Source organism: Mustelus asterias, chromosome 11, assembly GCF_964213995.1.
Source record: "Mustelus asterias chromosome 11, sMusAst1.hap1.1, whole genome shotgun sequence".
NCBI lineage: Eukaryota > Metazoa > Chordata > Chondrichthyes > Carcharhiniformes > Triakidae > Mustelus > Mustelus asterias.
This window is the reverse complement of record NC_135811.1, coordinates 66,920,240-66,943,621: the sequence shown is the minus strand read 5'-3', so window position 1 is coordinate 66,943,621 and position 23,382 is coordinate 66,920,240. Positions and strand designations below refer to the sequence as shown.

General features: G+C 44.7%; 1 protein-coding gene across 3 annotated transcripts in view; it reads left to right on the top strand.

Annotated features, from left to right (window-relative positions):
- Positions 1–23,382, top strand: part of LOC144500569 (protein TANC2-like) — a 1,073,639-nt gene that overhangs the window by 708,041 nt on the left and 342,216 nt on the right. For all 3 annotated transcript variants that reach the window (XM_078223699.1, XM_078223697.1, XM_078223698.1), the window contains one exon: positions 3,547–3,733. In XM_078223699.1, coding sequence (XP_078079825.1) covers positions 3,547–3,733 — 187 coding nt within the window. The remainder of the gene's footprint in view (positions 1–3,546; positions 3,734–23,382) is intronic.

Below are 23,382 nucleotides of genomic sequence, written 5' to 3'. Positions count from 1 at the left end.
GGTTTCATTGCTATGTGTTATGTATTTATTAGCTGATGTGTTACAGGTAGTCAGCATTAATAAATCGGCTGAAGTTACTGAATCACACCATTGTTATTTTCAAAGAATTATGTTCACCATTGATGGCTCAGAGTCAGCTGATATTTTATTTCACTGTAATGACTTTTGCATTGGTCTTGGAGGTGTCCATTTGCATTGGTTAGGAGCATATTCAGCACAGAGTCTATAGATTGTGGGTTCAAGGTTCACTTGATGACATGCGCATAACATTTGGACTAATACATTTGTGTAATATTGAAGGATTGCAAAATGCTGTGTTGCTAGACTTGGGCCTGGATTTTCACTCCTGGGGCTCACTGTACCCACCTCGGGCAAATATTACACGAATGATGGGACCATCATTCTGGAACATTCAGGTACAAGTAGAGTCGGGCCTTTCAGCCTCAGATTCTGATCAGAGCTGACCTGGACTGCCGAGTGCTAAAGCGGCCTGTTTTCAAAGGCCCACCTCAGTTCTCTGGAACTTTGTCCCAATTGTTTTCTTAAATATTAGGCCCTCAGCCCTCCACCCAGTCCCCTTGCCCTTACATGCCAATCCATACCCCCATCCACCTCATGGCCATTTATAGCTCTCATGCCAATTCGTCACCTTTCACCCACCCTTTTATAACTCCATGCTAACTTACGCCAGTCCATGCCCCTGACCCGCCACCCTTTGCCCTTACTCGTCATGCCAACTCACCCAGTATCTACCATAGGCAGACATCGAGAGCCATGTTGAGATTAAATAAAATATAGTTTTAAATATCCAATACAGACTTCACTATATATATATAAAAACACATTCATGAAAGCACATTCAATACAATTACATTTCCTCAAGTACTAATTTTTTAAAATAAAAACAAATACTTGTATTCATAATGTCACACCAAAGAGCCAATCCTTTATTAACTTCTTTGAGCTGTCAGTCCAACTGTGAACTTATTGCCCGTCACTGTTTCATAGATGTATAGACATTTACAGCATAGTAGGAGGCCATTTGGCTTATTGTGTGCATGCCAGTCAACGAAGATCTGTTTGTACTAATCCCATTTTCTGGCAGTGGGAGCCCTGGGGGTTGCAGCACCACAAGTGAACATCCAAATGCTTCTTAAATGTTACAAACGTTTCTTACTCATCCACCATTTCAGGCAGAGTGTTCTGAACCCCCACCTTCTGGATGAAAACATTGCTCTTCAAATCCCCTCTTAACCTTCTCCCTCTTACTTTAAATCAATGCTCCCTGGTTATTGGCCCCTCTGCTAATGGAAAAAGTGCCCTCCTATACATTCTATCCATGCTCCTCATAATCTCATAGACATATATCAGATCCTCTCTCAACCGTTGCTGCTCAAAGGAAAACAACCCCAGTCTATCCAAACTCTCCCCATAGTTCAGACCATTCAGCCCAGGCAGCATCCTGGTAAATCTCCTCTGGTTCCTCTCAAGTGCAATCACATCCTTCCTATAACGTGTGACCAGAACCTCACGCAGTACTCCAGTTGTGGCCTCACCAGCATTTTATGAAGTTCCAGCATGACTTCCCTACTCTTGTATTCTATGCCTTGGCTAATAAAGAGAACCACCTTATCTACCTGCCACCTTCAGAGATCTGATCTCTAGTATTTTCCAGGGTCCTACCATCCTACCATTCATAGTGTAATCCTTTGCCTTGTTCGCCCTCCCTAACAGCAATGCCTCTCCCTTTTCCAGGCTGAATTCCATTTGTCACTGCTCTGCCCACTTGACCAGTCCATTGACATCCTCTTGCAATCTACACTATCCTTGTCACTATTTAGTATCCTATCAATTTTCCTGTCATCTGCAAACCTCTTGATCATACTCCCTACATTTTAAGTCCAAATCATTAATGTACACCATAAATAACAAGGGCTCCAGCACCAAGTCCTGCGGAACTTCACTCGAAACAGACTTCCAATCACAGAAACATCCATCTACCATCACCCTCTGCTTCCTGCCTCTCAACCAATTTTGGCTCCAATGTGCTAACTTGCCTTGGATCTCATGGGCCTTACTTTCTTGACCAGCCTGCCATGAAGGACCTTATCAAAAGCCTTGCTAAAGTCCATATAGACTACAACAAATACAACTCATCAATTCTCCTGGTTACCTCTCAAAGAAATTGATTAAAGTTGTCAAACACAACTTTCCCATAATAAATCGGTTTTTAAAGATCAGGTCATAGAAATAAGTTGACAGTTCTACAGATGCTAGCCACTCTTAGCATTTTCATCTCCTCTAAAAAATCGTAATTCTTACATTGCAAGATAAGGCTCCTGCCAGTGCAATGGGGTCCATTTGAACTCAGCGCTGAGTCTCAACCCAGCCTGTGTTCTCCAGGTGAAAATAGAATGTCAGAAATAAAGACAGGACTACTGTACCCAGGTCCTGCCCATCATTTTAAAGATTCCCAGAGTCTCCATGACTGAGTAAAAATCTAGGCCCAAGTCTGAACCTACTTGTTCAACTTAAGCAATCCATAACATGGCATGGAAGATTAGGGATTTTCTGCTGGTTAACATTCATCTCTTAACTATAGCATGTTTATGTATTGTAACAATTTGCTGGTCACCAACTGGATGCTGTATTTAATTGCATGATAGTTGTATTTGAATCTTAAAAAACATTTAATTGAGTGTAAAATGCCTCAAAGTCCTGAGGATAAGATTTATGCGATTTATTATATTGACTTGTTCATCTGTTCTTAGTGGTGCTAGTCCTACCATTTTGGCAGTGGGCCTGATGTACCCGGTAGCAAAACCAGTGTGACATTTCTGGATCCACAAAGGCTGATGAAGCCTGTGAACTGCTGTTTGAAAATCATGATGTGGAGATGCCGGCGTTGGACTGGGGTAAACACAGTAAGAGTTTTAACAACACCTTTAACTTTAACCTGGTGTTGTTAAAACTCTTACTGTGAAAATCATGGCCAGTACTCTACCACCTCGCCTGTCATGTAATCGACGCGGGCAAGGGTCGGACAACAGAAATCTCCATTGACCTCGGGTGGGAATTTCCGGTCTCGCCCGAGCGAGGCTCACAACTCGATTAGACGTTAAATTATTGAAGCTAAGCTGACTTTGTCTGAAGCGCAATTAGCACATTATCATTCATGTATGAATCTCAACATAGTTCAGTTACAATCCTAGCAGAATATCCTTCTGTAGGAAGTTGAACGTCTCAAATACTCTGTGCTTTTATCATGGCAGTAGCACACTGTCTATATTTCCATCCAACTACTTGGCAAAGCTAAGTTATAACTGAAACTTTTGATTAGTTTAAGAAAAAATCTAGAAAGTGATTAAGTATTTTTCCATCCACTTTGCTTGCTACTATTGTGATGTTTAAGCAGAGGTTATGCAATAATAAACTTTTTTATGAAGTGTAATATTACAGTGCAGAGAAAAAATAATTACCTTGTTCCATTTAATTTGTTCTCAAATTGTTTACTATCTTAATCTGATTTCTGACTTATTTTTGCAGACATCTACAGAAACACAGAGAATCAGCCCCTGTTCCACTTTGACGAGCAGTACTGCATCCCCTCCTGCCAACAGTCCCTGTTCTACCCTACCACCAGTCAGTACATCTGCAACAGCTAAGGATTGCTCTTATGGGATTGTCACCAGCCCAACCTCCACACTGGAGAGCAGGGACAGTGGCATCATTGGTGAGTCCTTCCAAAACATTCTTTGTATTTATTCCACAATATTAAAGGTTTATAAGTCATAGAATGATATGATTGATATAGCACAGAGGCAGGCAGTTGTGTCTGCAAGAGCACCTCACTTAGTTCTACTCCTCTGCCTTTTTCTTGCAACTCTTCAACTTTTTTCTCTTCCATTAATTATCCAATTCTGCCTTTCCACCTTCAGAGATCTATGGACAAACATGCCAAGGTCCCTTTGTTTTTCGGAACTTCAGAGTGTCAGACCTTTCGTTGTATACTTCCTTGTCAAATTACTCCTTCCAAAGTGCATCTCCCCACACTTTCCAGGGTTAAATTCCATCTGCCACTTATCCGCCCATTTGACCATCTCATCTATATCTTCCTGTAACCCAAGACACTCAACCTCACTGTTAACCACCCAGCCAATCTTTGTGTCATCGGCAAACTTACTGATCCTACTCCCCCCACATAGTCAACTATGTCATTTATATAAATGATGAACAATAGGGGGCCCAGCACGGATCCCTGTGGTGTGCCATTGGTCACTGGCCTCCAGTCACCAAATAAACCTGTTGGACTTTAACCTGGTGTTGTTAAACTTCTTACTGTGTTTACCCCAGTCCAACGCCGGCATCTCCACTCCAGTCACTAGGAGACAGGCTCAGGGGTCCGGAAGGGAAAGAAGGGGTTTAGGAGAGCGATAGTTGTGGGGGACGCAATGGTTAGAGGCACGGACAGGCGCTTCTGTGGGACTGAACGAGAATCCAGGATGGGTAGTCTGCCTCCCTGGTGCCGGGGTACTGGATGTCTCCGAGAGGGTAGGAAGCATATTTAAAAAGGAAGGTAGTCAAACAGATGTGATTGTACACATTGGGGGAAATGATGTAGGTAGGAAGAGCAGGGGGGGTCATACGAGAGAAATTCAGGGAGTTGGGTGCTAGGCTAAAAAGTAAGACCTCCAGGGTAGCAATCTCTGGACTGCTCCCGGTGCCTAGTGCAAGTGAGGCTCGGAACAGGGAGATTCTACAGTTGAACGCGTGGCTAAAGGACTGGTGCAAGAGGGAGGGTTTTAAATTCATAGATAACTGGGAAATCTTCAAGTCAGGATGGCAACTGTACAGAAAGGATGGGTTACACCTTAACTGGAAGGGAGCAAATATCCTGGCTGGGAGTTTTGCTCGAGTGTTTCGGCAGGATTTAAACTAGTGTGGCAGGGGGGTGGGGAACAAAACAGGAGGTCAGTAAATACTGAGGCTGGGGTCGAGCTGGGGGCCAGGGCAAGGCTAGCTAAGAAGAGGAGCACTCTGGAGGAGGAGGACCTGACTGGGCCTGGAGGTCTGGAGTGCATCTGCTTCAATGCGAGGAGTGTAACGGGTAAAACAGACGAACTTAGGGCCTTAATGCTTGTGCGGAATTTGGATGTGGTTGCGGTGACGGAAACTTGGTTAAAAGAAGGACAGGACTGGCAGCTGAATATTCCGGGGTATAAGTGTTTTAGGCGAGACAGAGGAGGGGCTAAAAAAGGTGGGGGAGTAGCGATATTAGTTAAGGAGCATATTACCGCGGTGCAGAGGGTAGACAACTTAGAGGGGTCATGTACTGAGTCGCTGTGGGTGGAACTCAGAAACAGGAAGGGTGCAGTCACTATGCTGGGGGTGTACTACAGACCACCCAACAGCCCACGGGAAGTGGAGGAAAGGATATGTCAGGAGATTCTGGATAGGTGCAGAAAACATAGGGTTGTTGTAGTGGGGGACTTTAATTTCCCTGGCACAGACTGGAAAGTGCTTAGAGCTGGGGGACCGGACGGGGAGGAATTTGTAAAATGCGTACTGGAAGGTTCTTTGGAACAGTATGTAGATAGCCCGACTAGAGAGGGGGCTATACTGGACCTAGTTCTGGGAAATGAGCCCGGCCAGGTCGTCAAAGTTTCGGTAGGGGAACATGTGGCAAATAGTGACCACAACTCTGTTAACTTTAGGATAGTAATGGACAAGGATGAGTGCTGTCCTACGGGCAGGGTGCTAAATTGGGGGAAGGCTGACTATAGCCGGATTAGGCAGGAATTGGTGGATGTTGATTGGGAGAGGATGTTCGAGGGTAAGTCCGCGTCTGGCATGTGGGAGTCTTTTAAGGAACTATTGATAAGGCTGCAGGATAGGCATGTGCCTGTAAAAAGGAAAGATAGGAAAGGTAGGATTCGAGAGCCGTGGATAACCAGGGAAATTGAGGATCTGATTAAAATGAAAAGGGAGGCGTACGTTAAGTCCAGGCAACTGAAAACAGATGGAGCTCTGGAGGAATACAGAGAGAGTAGGAAAGATCTCAAACGGGGAGTTAGAAGGGCAAAAAGAGGTCACGAGATGTTCTTGGCAGGCAGGATTAAGGAGAATCCTAAGGCATTCTATTCATACGTTAGGAACAAAAGAGTTGTCAGGGAGAAAATCGGACCTCTCAGGGACAAAGGAGGGGAATTATGCTTAGAACCCAAGGGAATAGGGGAGATCCTAAATGAATACTTTGCATCGGTATTCACGAAGGAGAGGGGCGTGTTAACCGGGAGTGTCTCGGAGGGAGGTGTTGACCCGTTAGAGAAAATCTCCATTACAAGAGAGGAAGTGTTAGGTTATTTAGGGAACATTAAAACTGACAAAGCCCCAGGCCCTGATGGCATCTATCCTCGACTGCTCAGGGAGACGAGAGGTGAAATTGCTGGGCCTCTGACGGAAATCTTTGTCGCTTCTTTGGACACGGGTGAGGTCCCTGAGGATTGGAGGATAGCGAATGTGGTCCCGTTGTTTAAGAAGGGTAGCAGGGATAACCCAGGAAATTATAGGCCGGTGAGCTTGACGTCCGTGGTAGGGAAGTTGTTGGAGAGGATTCTTAGAGACAGGATGTATGTGCATTTAGAACGGAACAATCTCATTAGTGACAGACAGCATGGTTTTGTAAGAGGGAGGTCGTGCCTTACAAATTTGGTGGAGTTTTTTGAGGAAGTAACAAAAACGGTTGATGAAGGAAGGGCCGTGGATGTCGTCTATATGGATTTCAGTAAGACATTTGACAAAGTCCCACATGGCAGGTTGGTTAAGAAGGTTAAGGCTCATGGGATACAAGGAGAAGTGGCTCGATGGGTGGAGAACTGGCTTGGCCATAGGAGACAGAGGGTAGTGGTCGAAGGGTCTTTTTCCGGCTGGAGGTCTGTGACCAGTGGTGTTCCGCAGGGCTCTGTACTGGGACCTCTGCTATTTGTGATATATATAAATGATTTGGAAGAAGGTGTAACTGGTGTAATCAGCAAGTTTGCGGATGACACGAAGATGGCTGGAATTGCGGATAGCCAAGAGCATTGTCGGGCAATACAGCAGGATATAGATAGGCTGGAAAATTGGGCGGAGAGGTGGCAGATGGAATTTAATCCGGATAAATGCGAAGTGATGCATTTTGGAAGAAATAATGTAGGGAGGAGTTATACAATAAATGGCAGAGTCATCAGGAGTATAGAAACACAGAGGGACCTAGGTGTGCAAGTCCACAAATCCTTGAAGGTGGCAACACAGGTGGAGAAGGTGGTGAAGAAGGCATATGGTATGCTTGCCTTTATAGGACGGGGTATAGAGTATAAAAGCTGGAGTCTGATGATGCAGCTGTATAGAACGCTGGTTAGGCCGCATTTGGAGTACTGCGTCCAGTTCTGGTCGCCGCACTACCAGAAGGACGTGGAGGCATTGGAGAGAGTGCAGAGAAGGTTTACCAGGATGTTGCCTGGTATGGAGGGTCTTAGCTATGAGGAGAGATTGGGTAGACTGGGGTTGTTCTCCTTGGAAAGACGGAGAATGAGGGGAGATCTAATAGAGGTATACAAGATTATGAAGGGTATAGATAGGGTGAACAGTGGGAAGCTTTTTCCCAGGTCGGAGGTGACGATCACGAGGGGTCACGGGCTCAAGCTGAGAGGGGCGAAGTATAACTCAGACATCAGAGGGACGTTTTTTACACAGAGGGTGGTGGGGGCCTGGAATGCGCTGCCAAGTAGGGTGGTGGAGGCAGGCACGCTGACATCGTTTAAGACTTACCTGGATAGTCACATGAGCAGCCTGGGAATGGAGGGATACAAACGATTGGTCTAGTTGGACCAAGGAGCGGCACAGGCTTGGAGGGCCGAAGGGCCTGTTTCCTGTGCTGTACTGTTCTTTGTTCTTTGTTAAAGCAGCCATCTGTCATCACCCTCTGCCTCCTATCACTAAGCCAATTATGAATCCACCTTATCAGATCACCCTGTATCCCTTGTGCCTTAACCTTAATAAGTATCCAATGTGGGATTTTGTTAAAGACTTTGCTGAAATCCATGTAAACTACATCAACTACCCATATACTTGGTTACATACTCAAAAAATTCAATCAAATTTGGTAGGCCCGACTTCCCTCTGACAAAACCATGCTGACTATCCCTGATCAAACCTTGCCTCTCCAAATGGAGATAGATTCTCTCCTTCAGAATCTTCTCCAGTAGTTTCCCAACCACAGATGTGAGACTCACTGGGTCTGTAGTTCACTGGCTTGTCTCTACAACCTTTCTTAAATAGTGGGACCACATTGACTGTTCCCTAGTCCTCTGGCACCTCCGCAGTGGCCAGGGAGGAATTAAAAATTTGGGTCAGAGCCCCTGCAATTTCCTCCCTTGCCTCTCACAACAGCCTGAGGCACAATTTATCCGGATCTGGAGATTTTTCCACTTTTAAGCTCACCAATATGTCCAATACCCTGTCACTCCCGATAATTTTCTCTAGACCCTCACAGTCTCTCTTCCCGAGTTCCATAACTACCTCCTCATTCTCATGGACATTGCGAAGGAAAAGTAGTTGAGACACTGGATGGATGTTTGCCCAAGCAACTATTAACTTTGACCTAAATTATCATTTCTAAATGATTCTTTCCCACCACTGATGTTAAACTGAGAGGCCGATTGTTGCTGATCTTATTCTTAAAACCTTTTTTGAGCCATTCACATTTCAAATCTCCAGTCCTCTGGTACCACTATCCTTTTATCTAAGGAAGATTGGAAAATTATGGCCAGTGCCTCTGCACTGTCTACCCTTACTTTCCCCAGTATCATTGGATGCATGTCATTAAGTACAGCCAGCCTGTCTCATACCTACCCTTTATCAATTTTTCATCCATCCAGTGTCTCAACTAATCCATTCGCTATGACCAGCATCAACATCTTCCTTGGTAATGTCAGGTGCAAAGTACTCATTTAGCACCTCGACTATATCCCTGCCTCAATGTGCAAATATTCATAATTGGCCCCATTCTTCTTTTTACCACCCTTTTCCTGCCCTTTTCCTACTTATATGCCTACAGAAGACTTTCGGATTTCCATTTATGTTGGTTTCTGATACTTTATCTTTGTTTCTCTTGTTTTTTCACTTTTCCTCTGAACCTTCTTTGTTGAACTTGGTCCTCAGTTGTATTATCCACCTGACATCGGTCATATGCACCTCTTTTTTTCTGCTTCAGCTTTATCTCTTTTGCCTTCCAGGATGCTCTGGATTTGTTTGCCTACCTTTCCATCTCATGCGATGTGCTTTGACTGTAACCAAACTATCACTTCCTTAAAGGCACCCCATTGTTCTATTATAATTTTCCCTGCCACTCTTGATTCCACTTTATCTCGGCCAGATCTATTCTCAGCCCACTGAGTTTGGCCCTTCTCCAATTAAGTTTTACTCTGGATTGCTCCCCATTATTTTTCATTGTCAACCTAAACCTTAATGTTTTGACCATTGCTGGAAAAGAGACATGCTGTCGAAGCGTTTCATCTTGCACTCGTCAAGACAGATGCAAGAATGTCAAATTTCAAAGGAGTAACAATTTATAGTGCATGAGAAAAGGGTGCCAATTGGTTGGCTGGTGGACTCTGGTCGAGGAATTTCCCTGGAGAAAACACCAGGGACTTGGTGTTCCCGATCTTTTGTTTAATTCAAAAAAGACTTGATGCCTGGACATTGTCCTGTTGCCTGCTTAGGACCAGTTACTGCATCCGTCTAATCAGGGGCATGATTTCATGAACAAATTAGGGGTCAGAAGTCTGCACTGTGGGGCAAACCAACACCCAGCCATGACTTTCCCCAAATTGGCCAGTTAATGGCTGGGAGGTTGGTTCACGAATCACTGATGGGTGTTCAGCAATTTCTCTAAACTGGATGGCCACTACATTGAAGGAGTTATATAAGTACATGTTGCTGCTGTCCATGAGTAGTGTTTAAATAATGGTTGATAACTTGAGTTAGCCATGACTACTTGATCATTATTTTATTGTTTTATTGTAAAATCTCAATCTGACCTAATTGGACTCTCCTAATTTTGGTTTAACTGTATCTTTTAACTGAATCAAGATGAATAGTACTTGCTGTTGTTTTCTCCATGTGAAGTTAGTAGCACCTCAGCTTTACCATAGACGCAGTGGATCTAGGCCGAGAGAATCTGGGTTTTGCTGTGTTAGGTAAAATATTTGGCATTTGGCTGTGGTATCATCCAGATGTTCAAGAGGCCATCATTTCCACAGTTAAATCATGATACAACATTCAAACTATCTAAAATATTTCTTCTGTTTGTTTTTATTTTTATTGTAATTGAAACCCCAGTTGTTTTTACTGTCACTAAAATAACTTTTCAAAGTTGGCAAGTGTGCATTCTTCAGAGGCAACAAAACAACTTGAGGCCAAATAAGGTTCATAAAATAAATTCAGTTTTGTCATGGCATTTGAGCAACAAGCAACCAAATAAGCACAGATCAGAACACTCCATTGCTTCTACGAGAGCTCTCATTTAAAAGGATAATACTTATTGTCATTTATTTCAGACCCATCTAAAAATTGAAGATATAGGACATGACACTAAGTATCATGTATAATGGGGTGACATCAATATTGGAGCACTTCGCAGCACAACATTAGTACACCCTTTGTATGATTTTTTTCTAAATACTATGGGTATATAACTAAGTATGATTGTTTTTGGGGAAACCAGGTGTTATGTATTGTGTTGCATGTGCTTTCTTCTCCCTTGTCTTGGAAAGCTGTTGGACTTGGGCAGTTGTGCTAGTTTTGATTTCCCAACTAAAAAGGCTGCTTACTGCTTTGTGTTTCCATTAACAAGTAGTGCTTACATCAACCATTCATGTCTTTTGTTAGCTAGAAATATAAAGAAACATTAAAGTAGGCTGAACCAATGAACACGACAAGGTGGCCAATGTACATATTTGCAATTAGCATATAAAGGGTGTGTTTCCATCTCCCAACTCCCATGGTGGCCCTTGTCATTTGGTATGCTTTCTAATATTGATCCACATAATATATTGTCTGCATTAATGTAAATCAAGTGCTTCCATAGCTGGCAGCACCTTGTGAGTTTGGTTTATACACAGAAATAGAATCCATACACTGCAGAAAGAGGCCATTCGGCCCATCGTGTCTGCACCAACTTTTCGAAAGAGCAACCCACCCAGGCCCTCCCCTCCGCCCTATCCCTGCAACCCCACGCATTTAACATGGCCAATCTACATATCCCCAGACGCCAACAGATAATTTGTTATGGCCAATCCACCTAACCTGCATATCTTTGGACTGTGGAGGGAAACTGGAGCGCGCAGAGGAAACCCCTGCAGACACAGGAGAATGTGCAAACTCCACACACACACACCAGGCCGGAATTGAACCCAGATCTCTGGCACTGTGAGGCAGCAGTGCTAACCACTGTGCCACTCTGTGGTTTCTGTTTAAGGTTATAAAAACTGTAAAAAAAAAAATGGAAATGTCCATCCAAAGCTACTGTATAAAATATCCATTCAAAACATGCCACAGTTTGCACAAATTGACCTCTCCTTCATGAACCCATTTTCATTCACAATGATGAGGTCCGTATGATTCAGGACAAAATTGCTGAATGGAAAAAAGCCAAGAAAGACAAGAACTTCCATTTAGGGGGTCACTGAAGAATGTAGCTACTCATAACCTGTTGAACACACACTAACTTCAGCTCATGGTGCTAAGGAGCGACTAATATTCATTGATGCTGGGGACTTGGAGCCAGTGACTCATTGGCATAGATAGATGTCAAAAGACATCTATCTAATGTCATCTAATCACACCTAATGTTATTTCCCAAATTTAACAGTGTAAAAATTCTCTTACACGGGAACTCTTTTAATAAAGAGATCAGCTCATCGGGGAATGGTTTCCTGGTGTTTGATGGCACTTGGGCGTTATCAGGCTACATATTCACAGGACTAATCCAAATATAATGTAAAACCAAACATAAACATCCCTCTGATTAGAGTTGAAGTTCAAACCTTTTGGAAAATGTTAGATCGAACCTCCTTAAATAAGAATCTGCTTAAGAGCATCTATCCGTTTCCATGACCCCCTGGCACATAGGAGAAGGAGCAGCATTCTGAGCTTCCTAAGGACTAATTTGTTGTTTGTGTCAGCTATTTCACTTCATGAGATCTGATTCCATCTCGATTTATGTACAAAAATAATTAATATCTTTTTCCAAAATAGACAAAGTACAATGCCCGATTAACTCATTCTGCATAATGGCAAACAAAATAGTCCACAGTCCCTTTTTGCCTTCTGTCACTGTCCTTCACTGATGGTCACCTTTCTAAGCTGTTGAAGCAAACAGCAGTTCACATCTTAGGCTCACAAGTGAGATTGTAGCTCTTGGTATTTTTATTCCTAGAATAGCATTAATCACACCTAATGTCATTTCCCAAAATAGTTGCAGCAGCAGCAGCTACGGTGACTGTAGTTTGATGGGAGGGATCATAGAATCATAGAAACCCTACAGTGCAAAAGGAGACCATTCGGCCCATCGAGTCTGCACCGACCACAATCCCACCCAGGCCCTACCCCCACATATTTACCCGCTAATCCCTCTAACCTACGCATCTCAGGACTCTAAGGGGCAATTTTTAACCTGGCCAATCAACCTAACCCGCACATCTTGGGACTGTGGGAGGAAACCGGAGCACCCGGAGGAAACCCACGCAGACATGAGGAGAATGTGCAAACTCCACAGTGACCCAGGCCGGGAATCAAACCGGGGACCCTGAAGCAGCAGTGCTAACCACTGTGCCGCCCCAGAAATAGGAAGACAGAGAAAAAAAAAAGAGGACAAGAGTGAGAAATAGGAACAGAGAAAGGGCAGGAGTGAGAAATAGGAAGAGAGAGAGATGACAAGAGAGAAATAGGAACAGAGAGAGAGAGAACAGGAGTAAGAAATAGGAAGACAGAGAGAAAGAGGACAAGAGTGAGAAATAGGGAAAGAGAAAGGACAGGATTAAGAAATAAGGAGAGAGAAGACAAGAGTGAGAAATATGAACAGGGAGGGATGGAGGGGTGGATGGTTGCATGTCCGGGCTCAGATGATTTGAGATTGGCGTTGTTTGTGTAAAGTGATCACCACTGGGAACCACACTACTGAGAGAGCAGGGCTTGCCAAAGGCTGCACTCCGGGCGCTGAAGCCACAGCCCTTTCCCCTCAGCACTCACTCCGTGGGAGGGGGACAGGAGTTGGGTGAAGGTGGTGGGGGGGCCCGGATATTTTGTTAGCTAAGATATTTTATTAGTTAAGAAGCGGCATCAGAATCTGAAGGCAATTTTGGGAATCGAGTTAAACCTGCATCAATAATTTGTAACAATAGTCCTTGGTCTGTGCCCCACTTGTTTCTGACTTATTCTTTCCATTGTTAAAAGACTTTCATTGTTAGGTTAAGCCTGGGATGGGAGTGATGACTTTGCAACCAGTGAGGAATTGATTATTTCTGTAGCCATCAGATCAATTAATCCTCACATATGCCTCCAGTTACTTTGTGAGTTGAATAGCAAAAGGAAAAAGTTAAAAGATTTTGTCTGATGTACGGAGAGAGAGAAGGAAATTAAGTTTCTGCCATGTTAGAGTTAGAGAAATGCAGAAATAAAGCTATAAAAGGAAAGTGGATGTGGATAGAAAGAGAAGTTGAGGCGTGGAGATAGATTGAGAGCCCAAGAAAACAAATGACAAAGAGAATTAAATATTTGCAGAGAAACAGAAAAATAGAATGAGGGAGAGAATAGTGATGCAAGAAGAATAGGAATATAGATTTGTGAAACAGTAGGAAACAAGCAAAGACAGGAAGAAAGAAGACAATTTTATTTTCTTTTTCTTGCCTGATTGAGTAATGTTGAGGTCTTGTAAGAGAACACCCCAGTCAGTTAATGAATCATCATAAAGTTTTTAAGTCTCTGGTCAATGGTGACTCCCAGGATGTTGGTCCTTTAGAGGATGAGATGGGAGATGTAATAACTGGAAATGAAAAAATGGCTCCGGCATTGAACAGGTATTTTATAGAATCATCGAAACCCTACAGTGCAGAAAGAGGCCATCTGGCCCATCGAGTCTGCACCAACCACAATTCCACCCAGGCCCTACCCCCATCTCCCTACACATTTACCTTCTAATCCCTCTAACCTACGCATCTCAGGACACTATGGGGCAATTAGTTAGCATGGCCAATCAACCTAACCCGCACATCTTTGGACTGTGGGAGGAAACCGGAGCACCCGGAGGAAACCCACGCAGGCATAAGGAGAATGTGCAAACTTCACACAGACAGTGACCCAAGCCGGGAATCGAACCCAGGTCCCTGGAGCTGTGAAGCAGCAGTGCTAACCACTGTGCTACCGTGCCACAGTGCTAACCACTGTGCTACCTATGTAGGTCTTCACAGTGGAAGACACAAATAACATGCCAAAAATTGATGACAGGAAGGCTATGTATGACAGGTGAGGACCTAGAAACTATCATTATCACAAAAGAGTGTTGGGCAAGCTAATGGGGCTAAAGGTAGACAAGTCTCCTAGCCCTGATGGAATGCATCCCAGGGTACTAAAAGAGATGGTGGGGGAAATAGCAAATGCACTGGTGGTAATTTACCAAAATTCACTGGACTCTGAGGTGGTTCCCGCAGATTGGAAAACAGCAAATGTGACGCAACTGTTTTAAAAAAGAAGGTAGACAAAAGATGGTTAACTATAGGCCAGTTAGCTTAACTCCTGTAGTAGAGAAAATGCTTGAATCTATCATCAAGGAAGAAATAGCGAGATATCTGGATATAAATTGTCCCATTGGTAAGATGCAGCATGGGTTCATGAAGGGCAGGTCATGTTTGACTAATTTGGTGGAATTCTTTGAGAACATTACAGCTGCAATGGACAATTGGGAACCTGTGGATGTGGTGTATCTGGATTTCCAGAAGGCATTTGACAAGGTGCTGCACCAAAGACTGCTACATAAGATAAAGGTGCACAGTGTTACGGGTAATGTATTAGCATGGATAGAGGATTGGTTAACTAACAGAAAGCAAAGAGTGGGGGTAAATGGGTGTTTTTCTGGTTGGCGATCAGTGACTAGTGGTGTGCCTCAGAGATCAGTGTTGGGACTGCAATTGTTTACGATTTACATAGATGATTTGGAGTTAGGGACCAAATGTAGTGCGTCAAAATTCGCAGATGACACTAAGATGAGTGTCAGAGCAAAGTGTGCAGAGGACGCTGAAAGTCTGCAAAGGTATATAGATAGTCTAAGTGAGTGGGCAAGGGTCTGGCAGATGGAGTACAATGTTGGTAAATGTGAGGTCATCCATTTTGGTAGGAATAACAGCAAAATGGACTATTATTTAAATGGTAAATAATTGCAGCATGCTGCTGTGCAGAGGGACCTGGGTGTCCTTGTGCAGGCATCTCAAGGAGTTGGTTTGCAGGTGCAGCAGGTAATTAAGAAGGCAAATGGAATTTTGTCCTTCATTGCTAGAGGGATGGAGTTTAAAAACCGCGAGGTTATGTTGCAACTGTACAAGGTGCTGGTGAGGCCACACCCGGAGTACTGTGTACAGTTTTGGTCTCCTTACTTGAGAAAGGATATACTGGCACTGGAGGAGATTCACTCGGTTGATTCCAGAATTGAGAGGGTTGGCTTATGAGGAGAGACTGAGTAGACTGGAGCTGTACTCATTGGAATTCAGAAGAATGAGGGAAGATCTTATAGGAACATATAAGATTATGAAGGGAATAGATGAGGTAGAAGCAGGGAAGTTGTTTCCACTAGCAGGTGAAACTAGAACTAGGGGCATGCCCTCAAAATAAGGGGAAGCAGATTTAGGACTGAGTTGAGGAGGAACTTCTTCACACAAAGGGTTGTGAATCTGGGGAATTCCCTATCCAGGAGTTGAGGCTACCTCATTGAATGTTTTTAAGGCAAGGATAGATAAATTTTTGAACAATAAAGGAATTAAGGGCTATGGTGAGTGGGCGGGTAAGTGAAGCTGAGTCCACGATTGAATGGCGGAGCAGGCTCAAGGGGCCAGATGGCCGACTCCTGCTCCTATTCTTATGTTCTTATGTTGATGGTTTAGGGTTCTTCGATGATAATGCTGTTGGATGTCGGTGGAAGCTCATCAGCCTCTCTTGTTGGAAATAAGTATTGCCTGGAACTTGAGTGGTAGAAGTGTCACTTGCCGCTTACCAGTCTGGAATGCTGCCCAAGTCTTGCTTCATGTGGTTGCAAACTGCTTATTCGTCAGAATAATATCAAATGGAATATAACATTAAGAAGAAAGAAAATTACAGGACAGGAACAGGCCCTTCAACCCTCCAAGCCTGCACCGACCATTCTACCCCAATGAATTAAAACCCCCTACCCTTCCGGGGACCATATCCCTCCATTCCCATCCTATTCATGTTTTTGTCAAGACGCCCCTTAAAAGTCACTACCGTATTTGCTTCCACTACCTCCCCCAGCAGCGAGTTCCAGGCACCCATAACCCTCTGTGTAAAAGATTTGCCTTGTACATCTCCTCGTACATCTCCATTGTGCAATCATTGGCAAACGCCCTCACTTTTGACCCTACCATGTAAGAAAGATTCTTGATGAAGTGACTGCAGATGGTTAGGCCTGACACAGTGCACTGAGGAGCTCTCAAAGAACAAAGAACAATACAGCACAGGAACAGGCCCTTCGGCCCTCCAAGCCCACGCCGCTCCCTGGTCCAAACTAGACCATTCTTTTGTATCCCTCCATTCCCACTCCGTATGGCTGTCTAGATAAGTCTTAAACGTTCCCAGTGTGTCCGCCTCCACCACCTTGCCTGGCAGCGCATTCCAGGCCCCCACCACCCTCTGTGTAAAATATGTCCGTCTGATATCTGTGTTAAACCTCCCCCCCTTCACCTTGAACCTATGACCCCTTGTGAAGGTCACCACCGACCTGGGGAAAAGCTTCCCACCGTTCACCCTATCTATGCCTTTCATAATTTTATACACCTCTATTAAGTCTCCCCTCATCCTCCGTCTTTCCAGGGAGAACAACCCCAGTTTACCCAATCTCTCCTCATAACTAAGCCCCTCCATACCAGGTAACATCCTGGTAAACCTCCTCTGTACTCTCTCCAAAGCCTCCACGTCCTTCTGGTAGTGTGGCGACCAGAACTGGACGCAGTATTCCAGATGCGGCCGAACCAACGTTCTATACATCTGCAACATCAGACCCCAACTTTTATACTCTATGCCCCGTCCTATAAAGGCAAGCATGCCATATGCCTTCTTCACCACCTTCTCCACCTGTGACGTCACTTTCAAGGATCTGTGGACTTGCACACCCAGGTCCCTCTGCGTATCTACACCCTTTATGGTTCTGCCATTTATCATATAGCTCCTCCCTACATTATTTCTACCAAAATGCATCACTTCGCATTTATCTGGATTGAACTCCATCTGCCATTTCTTTGCCCAAATTTCCAGTCTATCTATATCCTTCTGTAGCTTCTGACAATGCTCCTCACTATCTGCAAGTCCTGCCAATTTTGTGTCGTCCGCAAACTTACTGATCACCCCAGTTACATCTTCTTCCAGATCATTTATATAAATCACAAACAGCAGAGGTCCCAATACAAAGCCCTGCGGAACACCACTAGTCACAGGCCTCCAGCCGGAAAAAGACCCTTCCACTACCACCCTCTGTCTTCTGTGACCAAGCCAGTTCTCCACCCATCGAGCCACCTCCCCCTTTATCCCATGAGATCCAACCTTTTTCACCAGCCTACCATGAGGGACTTTGTCAAACGCTTTACTAAAGTCGATATAGACGACATCCATGGCCCTTCCCTCGTCAACTATTTTGGTCACTTCTTCAAAAAACTCCACCAGGTTAGTGAGGCATGACCTCCCTCTCACAAAACCATGCTGACTATCATTAATGAGTTTATTCCTTTCTAAATGCGCATACATCCTATCTCTAAGGATCTTCTCCAACAACTTCCCCACCACGGACGTCAAGCTCACCGACCTATAATTACCCGGGTTATCCTTCCTACCCTTCTTAAATAACGGGACCACATTAGCTATCCTCCAATACTCTGGGACCTCACCTGCGTCCAGTGACGAGACAAAGATTTGCGTCAGAGGCCCAGCGATTTCATCTCTCGTCTCCCTGAGCAGCCTTGGATAGATTCCATCAGGCCCTGGGGATTTGTCAGTCTTTAAATTGTCTAACAAACCTAACACTTCCTCCTTTGTAATGGAGATTTTCTCCAACGGTTCAACACTCCCCTCCGAGACACTCCCAGTCAACACATCCCTCTCCTTTGTGAATAGCGACGCAAAGTATTCATTTAGGATCTCCCCTACTTCTTTGGGCTCCAAGCTTAATTCCCCACTTTTGTCCCTGAGAGGTCCGATTTTTTCCCTGACAACCCTTTTGTTCCTAACGTATGAATAAAATGCCTTGGGATTCTCCTTAAACCTGTCTGCCAAGAACAGTAACAATTCTCGTAACAATTCCTGGGGCTAAGATGATTGGCCTACAACTAATATAAATATCTGACCGTGCTAGACATGCTTCATCCCGATTTAAATTGTCTCCAGTATTATTAGGGATCCTGGATGCCACGCTCAGTCCCATGTTGCCTTGGTGTCCAGGACAGTCACTCTCATCTTGCCTCTGGAATTCATCACTTTTGCCCATGTTTGGAACAAGGCTGTGATGGGGTCAGGGGCTGAGTGGTCCTGCAAGGACACAAATTGATTTGAGAATATTTGCTGCTTGATAGCACTATTGACAAGACCATTCCTGGCACATGACTGACGATTGAGAGAGGACCAATGGGCCTGGACCTTGGCCTGTAATTGCCTGGATTGAATTTGTCCTGCTTGTAGTGAACAGACATATCTGGGCAACTTTTCACATTGTTGAGTGAATGCCAGTATTGTAGCTGTACTGGAATACAAGTCTTGTAGTCTTCAGAACTAAAGCTGGGTTGTTTTCAGGGCCTTTGCTATGGGAGTAGGAAGAAGGGTGGCAGTATTGATAAACGAGAATATTACAGTCCTGGAAAGTGAGAATATCCTGGAGTGATCAGGAATATAACCTATTTTGTTGAGGTTAAGCAATGGAGATTCAGTCATGTTATAAGGTGCATTCTTTAGGCCAACAACAGATAGAGAAGCAACTTTACAGGGAAAGCTTTACAGGGAAATTACAGAGAGGTTAAGAATTATGGAGTAGTGATAAAGGGGATCCAAACATAGACTGGATAACAACAGGTCACCGACACTTGCAATACAAGGATATCTACAGGCAACACTTAAAGTTGAGTGGTATCAAGAATCAAATGCATAGAAAGTCGTTACTGCTGACAGGAGTGCCTGGAAAGCAGCAGTCAGGAAGGGGGTGAGAAACGCAGAGCAGAAAATAAATAACCAGTGGCAGAAAAGAACACCCGCTGGAAGGAAAAAAAGATTGTTTAATACAGAAGTGACATATACTCTGGGTGCAGTACATAAGAACATAAGAAATAGGAGCAGGAGTAGGCCATCTAGCCCCTCGAGCCTGCCCCGCCATTCAATAAGATCATGGCTGATCTGACGTGGATCAGTACCACTTACCCGCCTGATCCCCATAACCCTTAATTCCCTTACCGCTCAGGAATCCATCCATCCGCGCTTTAAACATATTCAGCGAGGTAGCCTCCACCACCTCAGTGGGCAGAGAATTCCAGAGATTCACCACCCTCTGGGAGAAGAAGTTCCTCCTCAACTCTGTCTTAAACCGACCCCCCTTTATTTTGAGGCTGTGTCCTCTAGTTTTAACTTCCTTACTAAGTGGAAAGAATCTCTCCGCCTCCACCCTGTCCAGCCCCCGCATTATCTTATAAGTCTCCATAAGATCCCCCCTCATCCTTCTAAACTCCAACGAGTACAAACCCAATCTCCTCAGCCTCTCCTCATAATCCAAACCCCTCATCTCCGGTATCAACCTGGTGAACCTTCTCTGCACTCCCTCCAATGCCAATATATCCTTCCTCATATAAGGGGACCAATACTGCACACAGTATTCCAGCTGCGGCCTCACCAATGCCCTGTACAGGTGCATCAAGACATCCCTGCTTTTATATTCTATCCCCCTCGCAATATAGGCCAACATCCCATTTGCCTTCTTGATCACCTGTTGTACCTGCAGACTGGGCTTTTGCGTCTCATGCACAAGGACCCCCAGGTCCCTTTGCACGGTAGCATGTTTTAATTTGTTTCCATTGAGATAGTAATCCCATTTGTTATTATTTCCTCCAAAGTGTATAACCTCGCATTTCTCAACGTTATACTCCATTTGCCATATCCTCGCCCACTCACTCAGCCTGTCCAAATCTCTCTGCAGATCTTCTCCGTCCTCCACACGATTCACTTTTCCACTTATCTTTGTGTCGTCTGCAAACTTCGTTACCCTACACTCCGTCCCCTCCTCCAGATCATCTATATAAATGGTAAACAGTTGCGGCCCGAGTACCGATCCCTGCGGCACGCCACTAGTTACCTTCCTCCAACCGGAAAAACACCCATTTATTCCGACTCTTTGCTTCCTGTCGGATAGCCAGTCCCCAATCCACTTTAACACACTACCCCCAACTCCGTGTGCCCTAATCTTCTTCAGCAGCCTTTTATGGGGCACCTTATCAAACGCCTTTTGGAAATCCAAAAACACCGCATCCACCGGTTCTCCTCCATCAACCGCCCTAGTCACATCTTCATAAAAATCCAACATGTTCGTCAAGCACGACTTTCCCCTCATGAATCCATGCTGCGTCTGATTGATCGAACCATTTCTATCCAGATGCCCTGCTATCTCCTCATTAATAATGGATTCCAACATTTTCCCTACTACAGACGTTAAGCTGACCGGCCTATAGTTACCCGCCTTTTGTCTCCTTCCTTTTTTAAACAGCGGCGTAACATTAGCCGTTTTCCAATCAACCGGCACTACCCCAGAATGCAACGAGTTTTGATAAATAATCACTAACGCATCCACTATTACCTCTGACATTTCTTTCAATACCCTGGGATGCATTCCATCCGGACCCGGGGACTTGTCCACCTTCAGTCCCATTAGTCTACCCAGCACTGCCTCTCTGGTAACATTAATTGTATTAAGTATTTCTCCTGCTGCCAACCCTCTATCGTTAATATTTGGCAAACTATTTGTGTCCTCCACCGTGAAGACCGACACAAAAAACTTATTTAAAGACTCAGCCATATCCTCATTTCCCACTATTAACTCCCCCCTCTCGTCCTCCAAGGGTCCAACATTCACTCTAGCCACTCTATTCCTTTTTATATATTTATAAAAACTTTTACTATCATTTTGTATATTAATTGCTAGCCTAGCTTCATAGTCTATCCTTCCTTTCTTTATCGCTTTCTTAGTCTCTCTTTGTTGTTTCTTAAATTTTTCCCAATCACTTGTTTCTCCACTATTTTTGGCCACTCTGTACGCAGCTGTTTTTATTTTAATACTCTCCTTTATTTCCTTCGTTATCCACGGCTGGTTCTCCCTTTTCTTACAATCCTTGTTTTTTGCTGGAATATATTTTTGCTGAGAACTGAAAAGGATCTCCTTAAAAACCCTCCACTGTTCCTCAGCTATCCTACCTGCCAGCCTGCTCTCCCAGTCTACCTTAGCCAATTCATCCCTCATCCTATCATATTTCCCTCTGTTCAAACAGAGGACACTGGTTTGAGACCAAACTTTCTCCTCTTCCATCTGAATCAGAAATTCGACCATATTGTGGTCACTAGACCCAAGAGGGTCCTTCACAATAAGATCCTTAATTCTACCTACCTCGTTACACAATACCAGATCCAAAATAGCTCGTTCCCTCGTCGGTTCCGTAACATGCTGTTCAAGGAAACTATCCCGACAGCATTCTAAGAACTCTTCCTCCATTCCACCCTTACCGACTTGAGTCTGCCAGTCAATGTGCATGTTGAAGTCCCCCATGATTATTGCCGTTCCGTTTTTACACGCATCCCTTATCTGCTTGTTTATAGCCCTCCCTACCTCAACATTATTATTTGGGGGCCTATATACCACACCTACTAGCGTCTTTCTCCCTCTACTATTCCTCATCTCTACCCATAACGATTCCACGTTTTGTTCCTCAGAGCCTATGTCATCCCTCAGTACTACTCTGATATTATCTCTTATTAATAGCACGACCCCACCACCTTTTCCTTCCTGTCTATTCTTCCTAAACGCCTGATACCCCTGGATATTCATCTCCCAGTCCTGGTCACCTTTCAGCCACGTTTCTGTAATGGCCACTAGATCGTACCCACTTGTGCTGATTTGCACCATCAACTCATTCACCTTGTTCCGAATGCTTCGTGCATTCAGGCAAAGTGTCCTTATTCCAGCTTTTATCTGGACCCGCTTTGATGAGTCGCGAACACCCTCTCCCTCTACTCCCTTATCTAAATTACCGCCTTCATTCACTTGCACCCTCTCCTCTACCATTAATTTTGTAATTCCCCTTACCCCTGCATCCTCCCCCCCATCAATTAGTTCCTTGATCCTAGTCAACTCTTCTAGCTCCCCTCCCCCCAACCTATCTAGTTTAAATTCTCCCCAGTAGCCTTAGCCAACCTACCGGCCAGGATATTGGTCCCCGTGTGATTCAAGTTCCACCCGTTTTTTGTATACAGATCACCCCTGCCCCTAAAGAGGTCCCAATGGTCCAGGAACCTGAATCCCTGCCCCCTGCACCACTCCCTCAGCCACACATTCATCCTCCACCTCACTCCATTCCTGCCCTCACCTTCCCGTGGCACAGGCAGTAATCCTGAGATTACTACCTTTGCTTTCCTCTTTCTCAGCTGTCTCCCTAATTCCCTGTACTCCCTTTTCATGACCCCTTCTCCCTTCCTACCCACATCAGCGGTACCAATATGTACCGCTACCTCAGGCTCCTCTCCCTCCCACCTCAGGATTTCCGGGACGCAACTAGCGACATCCTGGATCCCGGCCCCAGGGAGGCAGACTACCATGCGAGAATCCCGCCTACCTCCGCAGAAACGCCTGTCTGTCCCCTTCACCATCGAGTCCCCGATTAATACCGCCTTCCTCCTCTTTTCCTTAGCCCTCTGAGTTACAGGGCTGGACTCCACTGCGGAGACACGGCCACTGCTGCTTCCCCCAGGCGGGCTGTCCCCCCCAGCAGTACTCAAGCAGGAGTACTTGTTGTGCAGGGGCAAATCCACCGGGGTGCTCTCAACCACCCT